This window comes from Labeo rohita, chromosome 11 (assembly GCF_022985175.1).
Source record: "Labeo rohita strain BAU-BD-2019 chromosome 11, IGBB_LRoh.1.0, whole genome shotgun sequence".
NCBI classification, from domain to species: domain Eukaryota; kingdom Metazoa; phylum Chordata; class Actinopteri; order Cypriniformes; family Cyprinidae; genus Labeo; species Labeo rohita.
The window spans coordinates 2011095-2023855 of record NC_066879.1 but is presented as its reverse complement, the minus strand read 5'-3'; the positions used below and the strand labels follow the sequence as shown (position 1 = coordinate 2023855).

At 37.0% G+C, this 12761-nt stretch overlaps 1 protein-coding gene across 16 annotated transcripts in view; it reads right to left on the bottom strand.

The window, feature by feature from the left end:
• The window catches only part of adgrl2a (adhesion G protein-coupled receptor L2a), a 106631-nt gene that overhangs the window by 33984 nt on the left and 59886 nt on the right, over positions 1-12761 (bottom strand). For all 16 annotated transcript variants that reach the window (XM_051122460.1, XM_051122466.1, XM_051122463.1 and 13 more), the window contains exons 6-8: positions 5527-5820; positions 4059-4162; positions 3357-3542 (exon numbers count right to left, since the gene is read on the bottom strand). In XM_051122460.1, coding sequence (XP_050978417.1) covers positions 3357-3542; positions 4059-4162; positions 5527-5820 — 584 coding nt within the window. The remainder of the gene's footprint in view (positions 1-3356; positions 3543-4058; positions 4163-5526; positions 5821-12761) is intronic.

Here is a 12761-nt window from a genome sequence, read left to right as displayed (position 1 = left end):
AGGGATTGGACAGGGTTGTAAGTTAGGTGTAAAGGTGGGTTTTAGGAATAATGGTTACGATAACTATCTAGGGTAAGAAATTGGGTGCTAAATTAGAGCTAAAGACTGGGATTCTGATTTTAAGAAGGAGCTTAGGGTCAGGAAAAGGTTTAGGGTCAAAGATTAGGGATCCAATTTGGGAATACGAGTTATGTTTCCAAATTTTATTAATCCATACTAAGCAAATGCAAAGCAATATGCAGACACAAGCTGTCTAAATCAATGCATGGTTTACCTCTGCAGGATCAAGATCAGGGTTAGGGATATGAGTTGGAAACTGAACTAAGAGAAGGGATTGGAAATGGACAGGGTTGTAGGTTAGGTATAAAGGTGGGTTTTAGGAATAATGGTTAAGATAAATATCTAGGGTAAAAAACTGGGTTCTGAGTTAGGGCTAAAGACTGGGTTTCTGATTATAAGAAGGAGCTTAGAGTCAGGAAAAGGTTTAGGGTCAAAGATTGAATTTGGGTGATACAAGTTAGGTTTCCAAATTTTATTAATGCATTTGAAGAATATACATAACAATATTCAGACACAGACAGTCTAAATCAGTGTGTGGTTTACCTCTCTAGGATCAAGAGGAGTTGGAAGCTGAACTAAGAGAAGGGTTTGGGGTTGGACAGGGTTGGAGATTAGGTGTAAAGGTGAGTTTTAATAATAATGGTTAAGATTAATATTTAGGGTAAGAAATTGGGAGCTGATTTAGGTTAGGGCTAAAGGCTGGGATTCAGATTAGAGGAGGAGTTGAGTGTCAAGAGAAAAAAAAAAGATTTAATGTCAGAGATTAGGGATCAAACTTGAGGATAGTTAGGTTTTCAAAGTGCTTATTAAACAAATGCAAAACAATATGCAGACACAAACTGTCTAAATCAATGTGGGGTTTACCTCTCTAGGATTGTGGTCAGGGTTGGGGTTTGGAGATAGAAGGTGAACTAAGAGAAGTGGTTGGACAGGTTGGAGATCAGGTGTAAAGGTGGGTTTTTAAGAAAAATGGTTAAGATAAATTTAGGGTGAGAAATTGGAAGCTTAGTTAGGGCAAAATGTTGGGACTCAAATTAGACAAGGAGTTTAGGGTCAGGAAAAATATTTAGGGGATACATTTAGGGGATGTGAGATACAAGTTAGGTTTCCAGACTGAGAGTAACATGCATATTAAACAAATGCAAAACAATATGCAGACACAAAAAAGTCTAAATCAATGCATGGTTTACCTCTGTAAGATCGAGAGCAGGGTTGGGGATTAGAGTTGGAAGCTGAACTAAGAAAAGGGGACGGGGTTGGATGAGGTAAAGACTTTGGGTAGGAAACTGGGCACTGGGTTAGAGTTAACTTTGGGATTCCGGTTATATGAGGTTTGGGGTCAGGAATAAAAGATGGGGACTGATGTTAGGTTTCTGAATTATGAGTCCAAGTCAATGGATGAGAAACTGAATTTACAAAGTGAAGCTTTTCTTCTATATCTGGATCTGGATTGTGAGTTTGCACTATGGGAAAGAGTGGGGTTGATATACAAGGGATTTTGGGATAGTATTTTTAAATTAATGTTAGTGTTGGAGTTAGGATTTATCATTGAAAATTGGCTGGGGTAAGGGTTATGATCAGAAACAGGGGTTAGGGCCATGGTTCACTAAAGAGTACTCGGTCAAAAGAAATAAATATTTTATTTACAACTTAGAGTTTGGTATTAAAGTTTAGAGTAATAGGTCGATCGTTTAAACTACGGATGTTGGTCCCGAAACATCTACTCATATAAATCACATTGGCTGAAGCCCATGTGGCTCCCATGAAACAAATGACATTCTTGCTAGTGCACTGGGGGATCCAAACCTTTACTCCCGTCACTACAACATTTATTTGAAAGAAAGACTTCACTCTTAGTGAGTACGGCCTGTGCTCTAGCCATTTTACTTCACAGATATCCACCCACTCCTTTGACTTTAATGAATGAAACACACACACAAAAGCCATACAGACAACACAATAGCCGAGAAAGAGGTTTCTGTCTCAGTATTTTCCCAAAAATGAAAAATATTTAAAACCCATAAGACTTTTGTTTGCACAAATGAAGATATTTTAATAAAACCTGACACAGTTGTGTCCCTCTACTGACAGCACTTTGAATCAAATCTTTGAAGCTTCAAAAAGTTCATAACATCGTAAAAGTGAAATGAATGAATCAAACTAATTCAAGTCTTCTGAAAGAAACAAGCTCACTTCATATGATGAACAAATTTAATGTTGACTTTAGTCACATTTTAACATTGATCAACTTAAATGCATAAATGCATAGATCACATAACATAATACAACATATAAAACATAACACTCATATGTATTACTTCTACAATGTCTAACATTTTGAAGCTTCAAAGTTTTGCAGGACAGAAATATCTGTATTTGTACACAAAAGTCTTATGGCTTTCATGAGTAAATGATGACAGAATTTTAAATTTGGTTGAACTGTGTCTTTAACAACTAATATTCAGTCCCAGAAGCTTTAGAACATGCTGAACAGAGCTATATATCTTGAAAGCTTGTGTTTGATGAATGTATGCCCTGAAGATTCCTAATGTTTGAAGTAAATGTTACATAATGGCCAGTTGTAACCAGAAGGGTTAGGATGCAGTTAAAGACATAATGCAGTCTCTCATATGTATTTTAAAATGCAATGCATAAGTTTTATATAAAAGTGGCTAATCATGTCTGTAGACTGATAACTGGCATCATTCATCTCTGTGTGACCTATTTTTCAGAAAGTACTGTGGCTGCGTTGTAATTTGCATACTTGTAAAATGCAGTAAAATACGTACTATTCTGGTGATGTGAAAGTACGAGTGTGCAGTAAGACAGTGCGCTAATACTGGGACATATTACCATATTTGTCATGTACCATATGTATTTGCATCTAAATTCATTACGTAGAATTTGTTTCTTAATCTTTCTTTAATTTCAACTTTGTCATACATTTACGTTCATGCATTTAAAAACTGCTGTGGCAGCTTGAACCTCATTATCACTTTTGTACAACTGAAAATTCATGTAGGGATGCACACCAGACAAAGCATATCATCCAAACACCTTGGGCATACTCGACGCACGTTGGGAAATGCTAATTCTAATCAGATATATTGTTTTGCATGGAAAGTAGGCGAAACGAAATGAGTGATTCAGCCTGTGCATTTATACTATCTTTGTAACACAATGATTTTGGTGCTGTTTATTAGTCTCTTTGAGGCAAAAGCAAAGTGCCACTGAAACGTCCAAGGCATGCTGCTGCTTATTAAAAAATCATGTTAAGAATGAAATCCTGTTAATACCTTATTGAAGCTGCGGCCGGTGGAGTCTTTCTCGCTGGGTCGCAGTTCCTGTAACTGAGCGTCTAGAATATCCACCAGCTGCTCCATGAGCCTCATGGTAGAGCTAATGTCACCGGCAAAGATGGCTCCTTTGGTATGTTTGGCCAGCTCGTTCGCCAGGTTGGCTGCGTTTTCCCCGCTCCGGATCTGAGAGATTACACAAATTAACCTCACAGCATGGCTCTGAAAAATATCATTTTGTATCTACGAGGCTCTTGACTCCCATTATGACATCATCACGCTGAGTCAGCAACAGCCCCCGCGAGCAATTACAGCTATCATTAGAAACTGGTAACACTTTGGAAGAGCATTTGGAAACACTTCCTGGGTTTCAATGGCTGAAGCATTTCTGCTACTTTGCTTCATTTTTGTGGGTGTACTGTAGGAAGTTTGGTGTCCCATTGTGCACATCCATTCTATTTACAGGAGGCGTCTCGCATTAGCACAAATGCGCACGCTGAAAAGAGCACCAGATCAATCTGAAAGATCCCTATTGGATGTTTGAAGGCAGTGTATCTTCATCTTAACAAGTGATAACAGAAAGAATGAGCTCCAAAATATGGCACCGGAGAGTATTTTATTTTTATGACGTTATGCTCTAAAAACTGCCACATTTTTTTGCTCCTCGTTCTGCGAGGACAGGAATATTCTGGAGCTACAAACCTTTTGAGCGACTTGATTCACCCAGTGGGACGTACAGTTGCTCAGATCTGGGCCTTTTGGGTTCCAGGTCCCAGTGGAAAGAACACATAGGTAGGAGGCAGTGCCTGTTTAAATAAGGACATTGTTATTAATATTAGCTACATTAATACAAGTAAATACAACACTTTATTTTATGGTCTCTTAACTATTTGCTTATTAGCATGCATATTAGTAGAATATTAGCCATTTATTAGTACTAATTAAGCACATATTAATGCCTGATTCTACATAACCTTATTCTGCATCCCTAATCCTACCCAATACCTAAACTTAACAACTACCTTATGAAAGGGTTCTAAAGCGTTTCTGATTTTCTGTCATTATATGAGAGACATTGATCTGACTCCAGTGTCTCTAGAACAATTTGTTAATGGTATTTCAAAATAATTCTTATATTTACATTTATCAATGTTTACTTGCAATGTATTCTTTAAAGCCATGTTTTATATTTCTGTCAATGACTCTTTTCAGTATTTTTTCTAATATTCTCATTTTGCAATTTTCAATTGTACGCAGCAATGCTGTAAATGCTTTAGCAATGCAAATGTACAAATACTTTACCATATACTACCCATTTATTTTATAGTTTACACACGTTGCATGTATGTACTAAAGTAATCATAATAAATGATGCATACTTACATGCAACTAACCCTAAAGGAAACTTTAAATTAAGGGTCCTCAACTACTATGTATTATGTACGTAGATGTTTTTACATTGTACTTAAATTTGAAAATACCATCCTACAATTACACTGTTGACCCTACCTCTACCACTTAAACCTAACCAGACCACCAAACCTTTCCCTAACCCTACCTGGTGTTTTGCAATTCAGCATGAACATAATTCATGTCAAATACATTGTACCTACAATTCATTATTTTATTATTAAGTACATAGTATTTAAAGACCTAAAATGGGACTTCTCATCCTAACCCTAACCATATAGTAAGGACAAGTAGTTAATTAATATTACTCTGTGCTTAAATGTATAATTACACTGTAACAAGGACACTAAAATAAAGTGTAACCAACATTTGTTAGGCCAGTAAAGGACCAGACAAATATATCTTTTGATCTTTGCGATTTGCAGTACTGTAGCCAATAAGGACAAACTGACCATGCATTATCATATATTACATAAACTATTGCTAATTATTATTAACAAATTATTTATTATTAATAGTAAACACCTTTGCTAACAAGATTAACACCAAATGTGGTAAAAATCACAGCAATGCATGGCCTCTCATGGCTTTATCGCTTTATTCAAATGGTGATGATGTCGATCCTAAGAGAATAGATGCATTTCTCTTCGCCTAGAGGCCAAATGCATATCAAAATAGCTTGTGTGTGACTGATAGAAATTCAAAGAGCCCTGAGTGGAAAACTGCAGCGTGTTACACTTCAACAGGTACATGCACCCACCTCGAGTTCCTTTGGGGCAGGGTCGTTCCACCAGCATGCCCCTCTGTGTCTGCGGCCACAGTATGTCCCTAAGCTCTACGCTTTCACAGAAGCGCTCAGGTGGAGGGAAAGACTCCAGTGAGGGAGGTGTGGTGGTTTGGGGAAGTACAGCTGGTGATTTGGGTGTCTTATTAACAGCTCTGGTCCCTGTAGTGGTAACAGTAGTCACCTGACCTCTCGGTTGAGTAGTGGTTGTTGTAGTGGTTGTTGGTTTTAGCAGCTTGGGTGTTGTGGATGCCTCTGAGATAGGTGGTGCTAAAAAGAATAATGGGTAAAATTAGTTGCTGCACAAATGATGTCCTGTTTTGGGTATTGTTATCAAGCTTGCATAGCGCTTAATAAAAGAGAATCATTCTGAAATAAAAAAAAATATATATATTCAGCTTAGATACAAGACCTTCAAGCTCTATTATATCTCAAGCTCTTATTAAACAGCTGAATTGTATACGTTTTTAACACGTTTTCTCACATTCTCAGTTTCTTTGTTCCCGTCTCTATATTTCATACTCTAAATATAACTAAAGTAATTCCTCAGGCAAGAAAAATATGGTACATATAACAGCATAAACTGAGACGCATATATCAGCCGCAAAGATTGCAAGCCACACTTTTTTCGAAAACATAATTACGTTTTCCTAGCTAGAAAGTTACATAAAGATCATCAGTAAGAGATACATGAAGAAGTTTACATCCCAGATAGCTTAAAATTCTTTGCAGTTTGTAACGGCTCTTCCTTTACAGGTTAAATGTGAGATACCTGACCTTATACCTCCAACCACAAATATGAATAAACCCAGAATTTCAGCCGCTGCTTTCACCGACTAACCAGATTGTGTGAACAACAGCGTGTAGCCAAGAAACCCACCGATGAAGCAGCCAGTAGAAGTATGAGAGATTTTAGAGCATCTCCATGTATGTTTGCAAGAAGCAAAAGACCGATCGAGTGAAAGAAAATGCTTGCTTTTTGAGGTTAGATGTGACCTACTGTGAATTAGTGTCAACTGACCAGCCAGAGCTCTGGTTCAGATAAAAACTGAGCAAAAAACAGCTGCAGCGCCTTTACCTGCAGACCCCGATCTTTACGGTTTTCACCCAAGTGTGTGAGTTTTGACACGGTTGGCATGACTGGTGTGCCATTATTGGCTTTTCACTCCCAGATTCTGGCTGTTTGTCATGATGGCTGTAAAACAAGCTTTAGCTCAATGTTCCAGAATTAAACCACAGATGAGAGAAGCCTGTTAAAGTCAACAGGAAACCACATTCGCAAACCATTTTACTATAACTCTAGCCTAAAATAATGCTTAAATAACTATTTGTGTATTGGGTAACATTATCCAAATGCCATATTCTTGGGTTACGTGAGCTGAAATAGGAAAGTAATTCAGGCGGGATAATGTGCACTGATGAATGGCGTAAATGTGCACAATTTCGAAGGTAAACAGTGTTACTTTTTTTTTTTTTTTTTTTTTTTTTTTGTTTACCTGATGACAAAAATGAAGACCAGTGTCCATTCAAGAAGACACTTTATGTGTTTATTTTATTTGCATTACAAAAAATAAATGTAACACTTTACAGAATCTTTGAGAAATCTATAATGTCTTTATGTAGAGAGATAGAGAGATTTAAAAAAAAAAAACAAAAAAAACTTCTCAAGGTTAACACAGTCTCCGAAGCATAAGATTTCAGAACATGTCAGTTAAAGAATATACAGAAAGGTCTAAAAAGAACTAAAGATGCTATTTTATAAAAACTTTCCATGGCATTGTGGTGAAATCAGAAGGTACTATTTGCTAATACTGAATGACTAACAACATATTCATGCACCATGGTATGTGAATGGTATTACAGCACGTCAAAAAAATGGAATTTGTCCAGGAAACCATAACAATACTATTAGCATAACAATTTATGCTAAGAAAAAAATTAAAAAGTACCATGGCACTTTTGTAAAAGATGTATTTTAAAACGATGTCCTTTTTGCTTTAGCTACATTTCGTTGTGGTGTGGATTAAGGATTGTGGTCCTTCAAAACTGAACATGCGGGTAGTAAATGGACACTTAATCTGCCGTCTCATAGCACCTAGGTGTCTGTTCTTATTTTACAGAATGCCTTTGAAATCTGATTTATGGGTGGAAGTATTAATTTTCTCTTTGTTGTAATAAAGGCAGTTTCTCTTAAGATAAGTACGTCTGTAGTGCTGTAATGAAAACGTGTCTGACTCGCATTAAGCTCAAAGGAACCTTCAGTTTAATGTCAAAAAAGAAGAAAAATTACCTTTGCAACAGAGAACAAATTCAACCTAAATATTCAAATGAAGTTGTGGCGATAAGCACCCATGTACTAGTTCTAGCATGAGGAGAATTTCCAGTGACTTCAAATATTTCCCTTATGATTCCCATTTGAAACTTTCTAGACATTTGTATGTTTATTAAGCCATTTTCCTTATAGGGGTTATTGGGCCATCTTAAAATGCAGACAAAATAAAACAAAGCAGATAACTGTTTTAAATAACTATTTTAAATAGGGACATACCATAAACTTTTCCTGTTGTAAAAATATTAAATGAACCCTCAGCTTAAAGTTTCTCTCTCTCTTTTTTTCAAACTGAAATTTATCTTGAGTTCAAAAAATCTAAAGGTGATGATACACTGCAACTTTTTTGAAGTACTTTCCCATTGAGAATGGGTAAGAAATTTTTATCTGGATACTTTGGATCGGTCGTGGACCCTGTGTCTCACCTGGTTCCCCGTTGATGGCAACACTGCCCAAAATTACCAAATTGCTCAAAAAGTTTTTTGTTGCCCATTGGCAACAATGGGGTCTCATGATACCATTTAATGCTGAGACAGAGTCTAGCCTAGATGCCTTGCAGCCTCCCTAGGATGAGGGCCTAATAAACACCCTAAATGAGGGCTGACTGGGGGAGGGGCTAAATTAGATTTTCTAGGGAGGGGCTAAATGTGGGGGTGGGTACTTGACAAGAATAAATGATTGGGTGGGGGGAGGTGCTAAAAATGTCACAAAGAGGATGTGCGGGTAAAGGGAGAAGGTAAAACTCACATTAAAGGTAGAAATTTACATCCAATAATTATGCAGCAGCATTAGCAATTGTAATAATTTTTGATTCAGGGGAGGTCTTTAACAAAAAATAGAGGCCACTGAGCAATCTCTCCAAGTGGCAGTAGAAGTGAGACTAAAATAAAGCCAAATCCATTAGTGGTCTTCTGAACACAAAACAGTATTTTTTTTTGCAGGCAGGAGCAGAGAAGGCTCTGCATAAATTTCGCTAACCATCAGCAGTGTAATATCACATGGCAATTATCACAATCAGTGTCAAACTAATTCCATTAATGACGAGCAAAAATGAGATTAAGTGGCAAGCAGCGTAATGTGTGTTTTCCACCCCGATTCAGATGGCAAATATAAATGCTGTCTGTCTCCTTCACATCAAGATGATTCCCCATTATGAAAGATGATTCCAGTATGAATATGCTGCTGGTTTTAATCATTTTCTCTTTCAACAAACAGCGCATATGATGCTATTTAGGCTCTTTATGAGATATCATACTAATATGTTGTGCCAGCATTCGGCATGAAAGGATAATTTATCAAGCCAGCAAACAAGCAAGTGTTCTGGTAGGTATATGGTATAGAGTCCACTAATACATTACATTTTGACTCTGTTTACACCTGCGATTAAGTAGCATTTTAAGTGTTTTAAATGCATCTCAAATGTCAAATGCATTCTTATTGGCATAATTAATAAAAGTTTAGTATTAACAACTTTGAATTAACTTAACTATCTGTTGTGTCTCTTGAAAAAGCATTGGAGGAATACTATTAATAATATTCTTAAACAATTACTAATATTAATAAAACTATTATTACTATTAAAACTATTAAAAACTAGAAAGGAAGAAGTAGAAGTAAATGAAAAGTAAACTAGCTGGTACCTATTCTGGCTTTTTTTTTTTCCTTTCTTTTTTTAAATATTATACATTTTATACAATATGTATAACCAGACAACACTGATTCAGATTTTAAACTTTAAATCTAATAGAAAGGAAACAAAATAAAACGGCACTTGAGATTGCTCTCTTGAGACTGGCGTTCAACATTTTCTGAAGGTTAAATAGATTGAATTTGTAGTTACAAATGTGATATTGGATATTTTTGCTCAAGTTCCATCAAATAAACTAGAGATACTGTACACAAGAAGACATGCATATTTCTAAATTAATTTTAAATAAGTATTGTGAAATAATCTGATCTGATAGAAATCTGACATGAGTATTTTATTTTTTATTTCTGTTTTTATTTGTTATTATTATTATTATTTTAACGTAGACTCACATGCCACTTAAGACCAACATGCCACTATACAGCACATAAAAGCAAAATGACGGCAGGTCATGTGATTTGCCCAAATAGCATGGCAGTTGATCTCGTAATGGCTCCATCCCTGAAGAGGAGGGGTTAATGTTGCCCTCTGACTTAAAGGGGCGGGATTTCTTCCTAAAAAGACAGGGGCTCATATCTTACATACTCTAGTGGCTCGTTGTTCCAGTGTCTCAAAATCAAGGTAATTTCACAGCTATCAAAGTAAAGTGGAGCAAACATCAACTCTGCGGAGCACAACTCTGACGACTGTGTGAGTGAGCTGATTATTGAGATGATGAGATAATCACCACATCTAAAATAGAGAAAACACATCAGTATACAAATGATGGCAGATTAGATTGAAGTGGGGATGGGGGGTATCATTCAACTGGCACACTGCACAGGAGCTAATGCTAGTGAAATTAGCATGTTTTTGTCCTTCATCAGCACTGATTGTAGAGCTAATTACTTCCTTTACAGGCCGCTAAAAGAGAGGCAGAACATACACGGGCACATTCAATCAGCCACATCATATGAGTGTGAACCACAAGTGGATACATTGTGGTAACAATGTGATAACATTTCCTTAATGAAAGATTTGAACCCTCCAAAGTAACACCCCAGAGAAATGTTCAATGAATTTTAGATCTGAGCCCTAATACTTTGCATCTGAAGTGATATTGAGTTGATATTTCTTACTTAATTGCTTGCTTGTGCAGGGATGAATTTGCTCGATGGTTTTAATTCAGTGGCAGTAATCGCTTCAGGCTAAAGGAAAGCTGCTAGCACAGGCTAAGAATGACTCAGATGATTCTGTCCTGATCTCAAAAATAGGTCTCATATAATAAGTAATGTGATTATGAATGTCACACACAGCCTTCGGAGAGGTGTATTGGCTCCGTTCCAAAAGCTAGTGAGCTGCATTGATGTCTATGGTCTGCATATTTAACTTTTAAAACAGCATCTTATGGGAAATGGAATCTCACTAGAACCTCAAGTGAATGATTTGTGAGGAACACAAAATAACATTCCTCATGTAAAGAAGACACAAATTACAATTGACTTTAATGTGGTACAAACTTGTTGCTAAGATACATTGCGAAAGCCTTATAAATACTGGGTAAAGTAGTCAGCTATTAAATAGTCTAACTCTTAGTTTCACAGACAAGGCTAAAAGAAGTAGTTCACTTCCAGAACAAAAAGTTACAGATAATGTACTCACCCCCAATTTGTTTCGTAATGACAGATTGTTTTGCTACGTAAGACCCTTCTTCCTCGGCTGGGATCATTTAGAGCCATCTGAAGTTGCATTTAAACTGCATTTTGGGAGTTCAAACTTGGGGGCAGCATAGAAGTTCACTATATGGTGAATTTTCTTGATTTTTTCTTTCCTCAAGAAACATAATTTCTTATCGTGAGTAAATTGTGAGTAAGAAGTGAACTTCTCCTTTAAGCCTTGTCCCAGAATAAAATGCATGACTTGAACTGAACTGTTTTAACTGAAAGAAACATGCACTGACTAATTTTAAAGCATGTCAGTGCCTTTATAAAGGTCAGGGTTTATAAAAGATACTTGAATGTCCTAATTAGTCTATGGCTTAATCCTTTTTTTTTTTTTAAATGAAATATATAGAGTAAAAAGTAGGGGGGTTCTGGACATTTCCTTTTAACACAATGCATTACGTAATTTAAAATAAATGGAATATTCCTTTATATTAACAGTACATGAATCCTTGTTTTTTTTTAATAACTGAATGAACATTTATTTCGACTGATACATCTTGGATGATAAAAAAATCTGAACTTTTCCTCCCACATTATTATTGATATTATTATTCCCCACTGTATTCTGAGATTGCATTCTCTGTGATGGATACATTTGAAGCCGTCTTGGAAGTTGGCCAGATAAAATGTTTGCAGCCTTTATATCAGAAGCACATCTATGATGACTGGGTATCAATGTGACAGGTAGCCTCCGAGAGGCTTCTGAATGCTATAAGGAGGCCACAAATAATTTGTAGCTCACTATTTTAGCGGATGATTTTATCCAAAGTACACTCATTATGAGTACAGTTTCACGACGGCCCTGGGTGTAGTTAACGTACTCAGCGTCTGCACAAGCAGATTCATCAGTAAGGTAGACACTGCTGGGTCTCCGCAGAAGAAAGACGCTCATATTTTAAATTCTTAAGCCTCACTAATCTACGTAAAGTTGTCTGACCTCTACACTTAGACAAGTCTTTCCGGAGTAACGCAAGACTCTCGGCCTCTAGGCTGAGCTGGGATTATGGTAATTACGGTTATTATTTTTTCAATGTAAAGATGATCTGACACATAGGATGGCCATCCTGTCCTAGCTCTTGACAGCTAAATTAAAAACAGGCTACGCTGATGTGACCTTCGGGACTGATCCGGTCTCAACGGAGAGCTGTCTCTCAGCACAGACACACTGAGAGGCCTTCGAGCAAAAGTCTAAGTTGTTTGTTTTGAGGCGGTTAGGGAACGAGATCTACTCTTTCGGGGGTGATCCACCGTTGCCGCAAGGCTGCCTACGTACCTGTCCAGACAGGTAACCTTCTACCAATGAGGGAAGCGGTACCTTTCTCAGTGGGGCGGTGGGAGGGAGTTTAGCCTGGAGAGTCTAAACGCTGGGGAGGGATGGCTCTGTCTTTTTAAAGCTCGAGGGACGCGTCTCTTATTATATGCTAACAACGCCTATGATGTTGTTTACTGCTGAGACCCACCACTTCACTCTGAGATGTTGCTTGCACTCGAGAAAGGTTTCCGGAATACATCAAGCACATATTAAATCTGA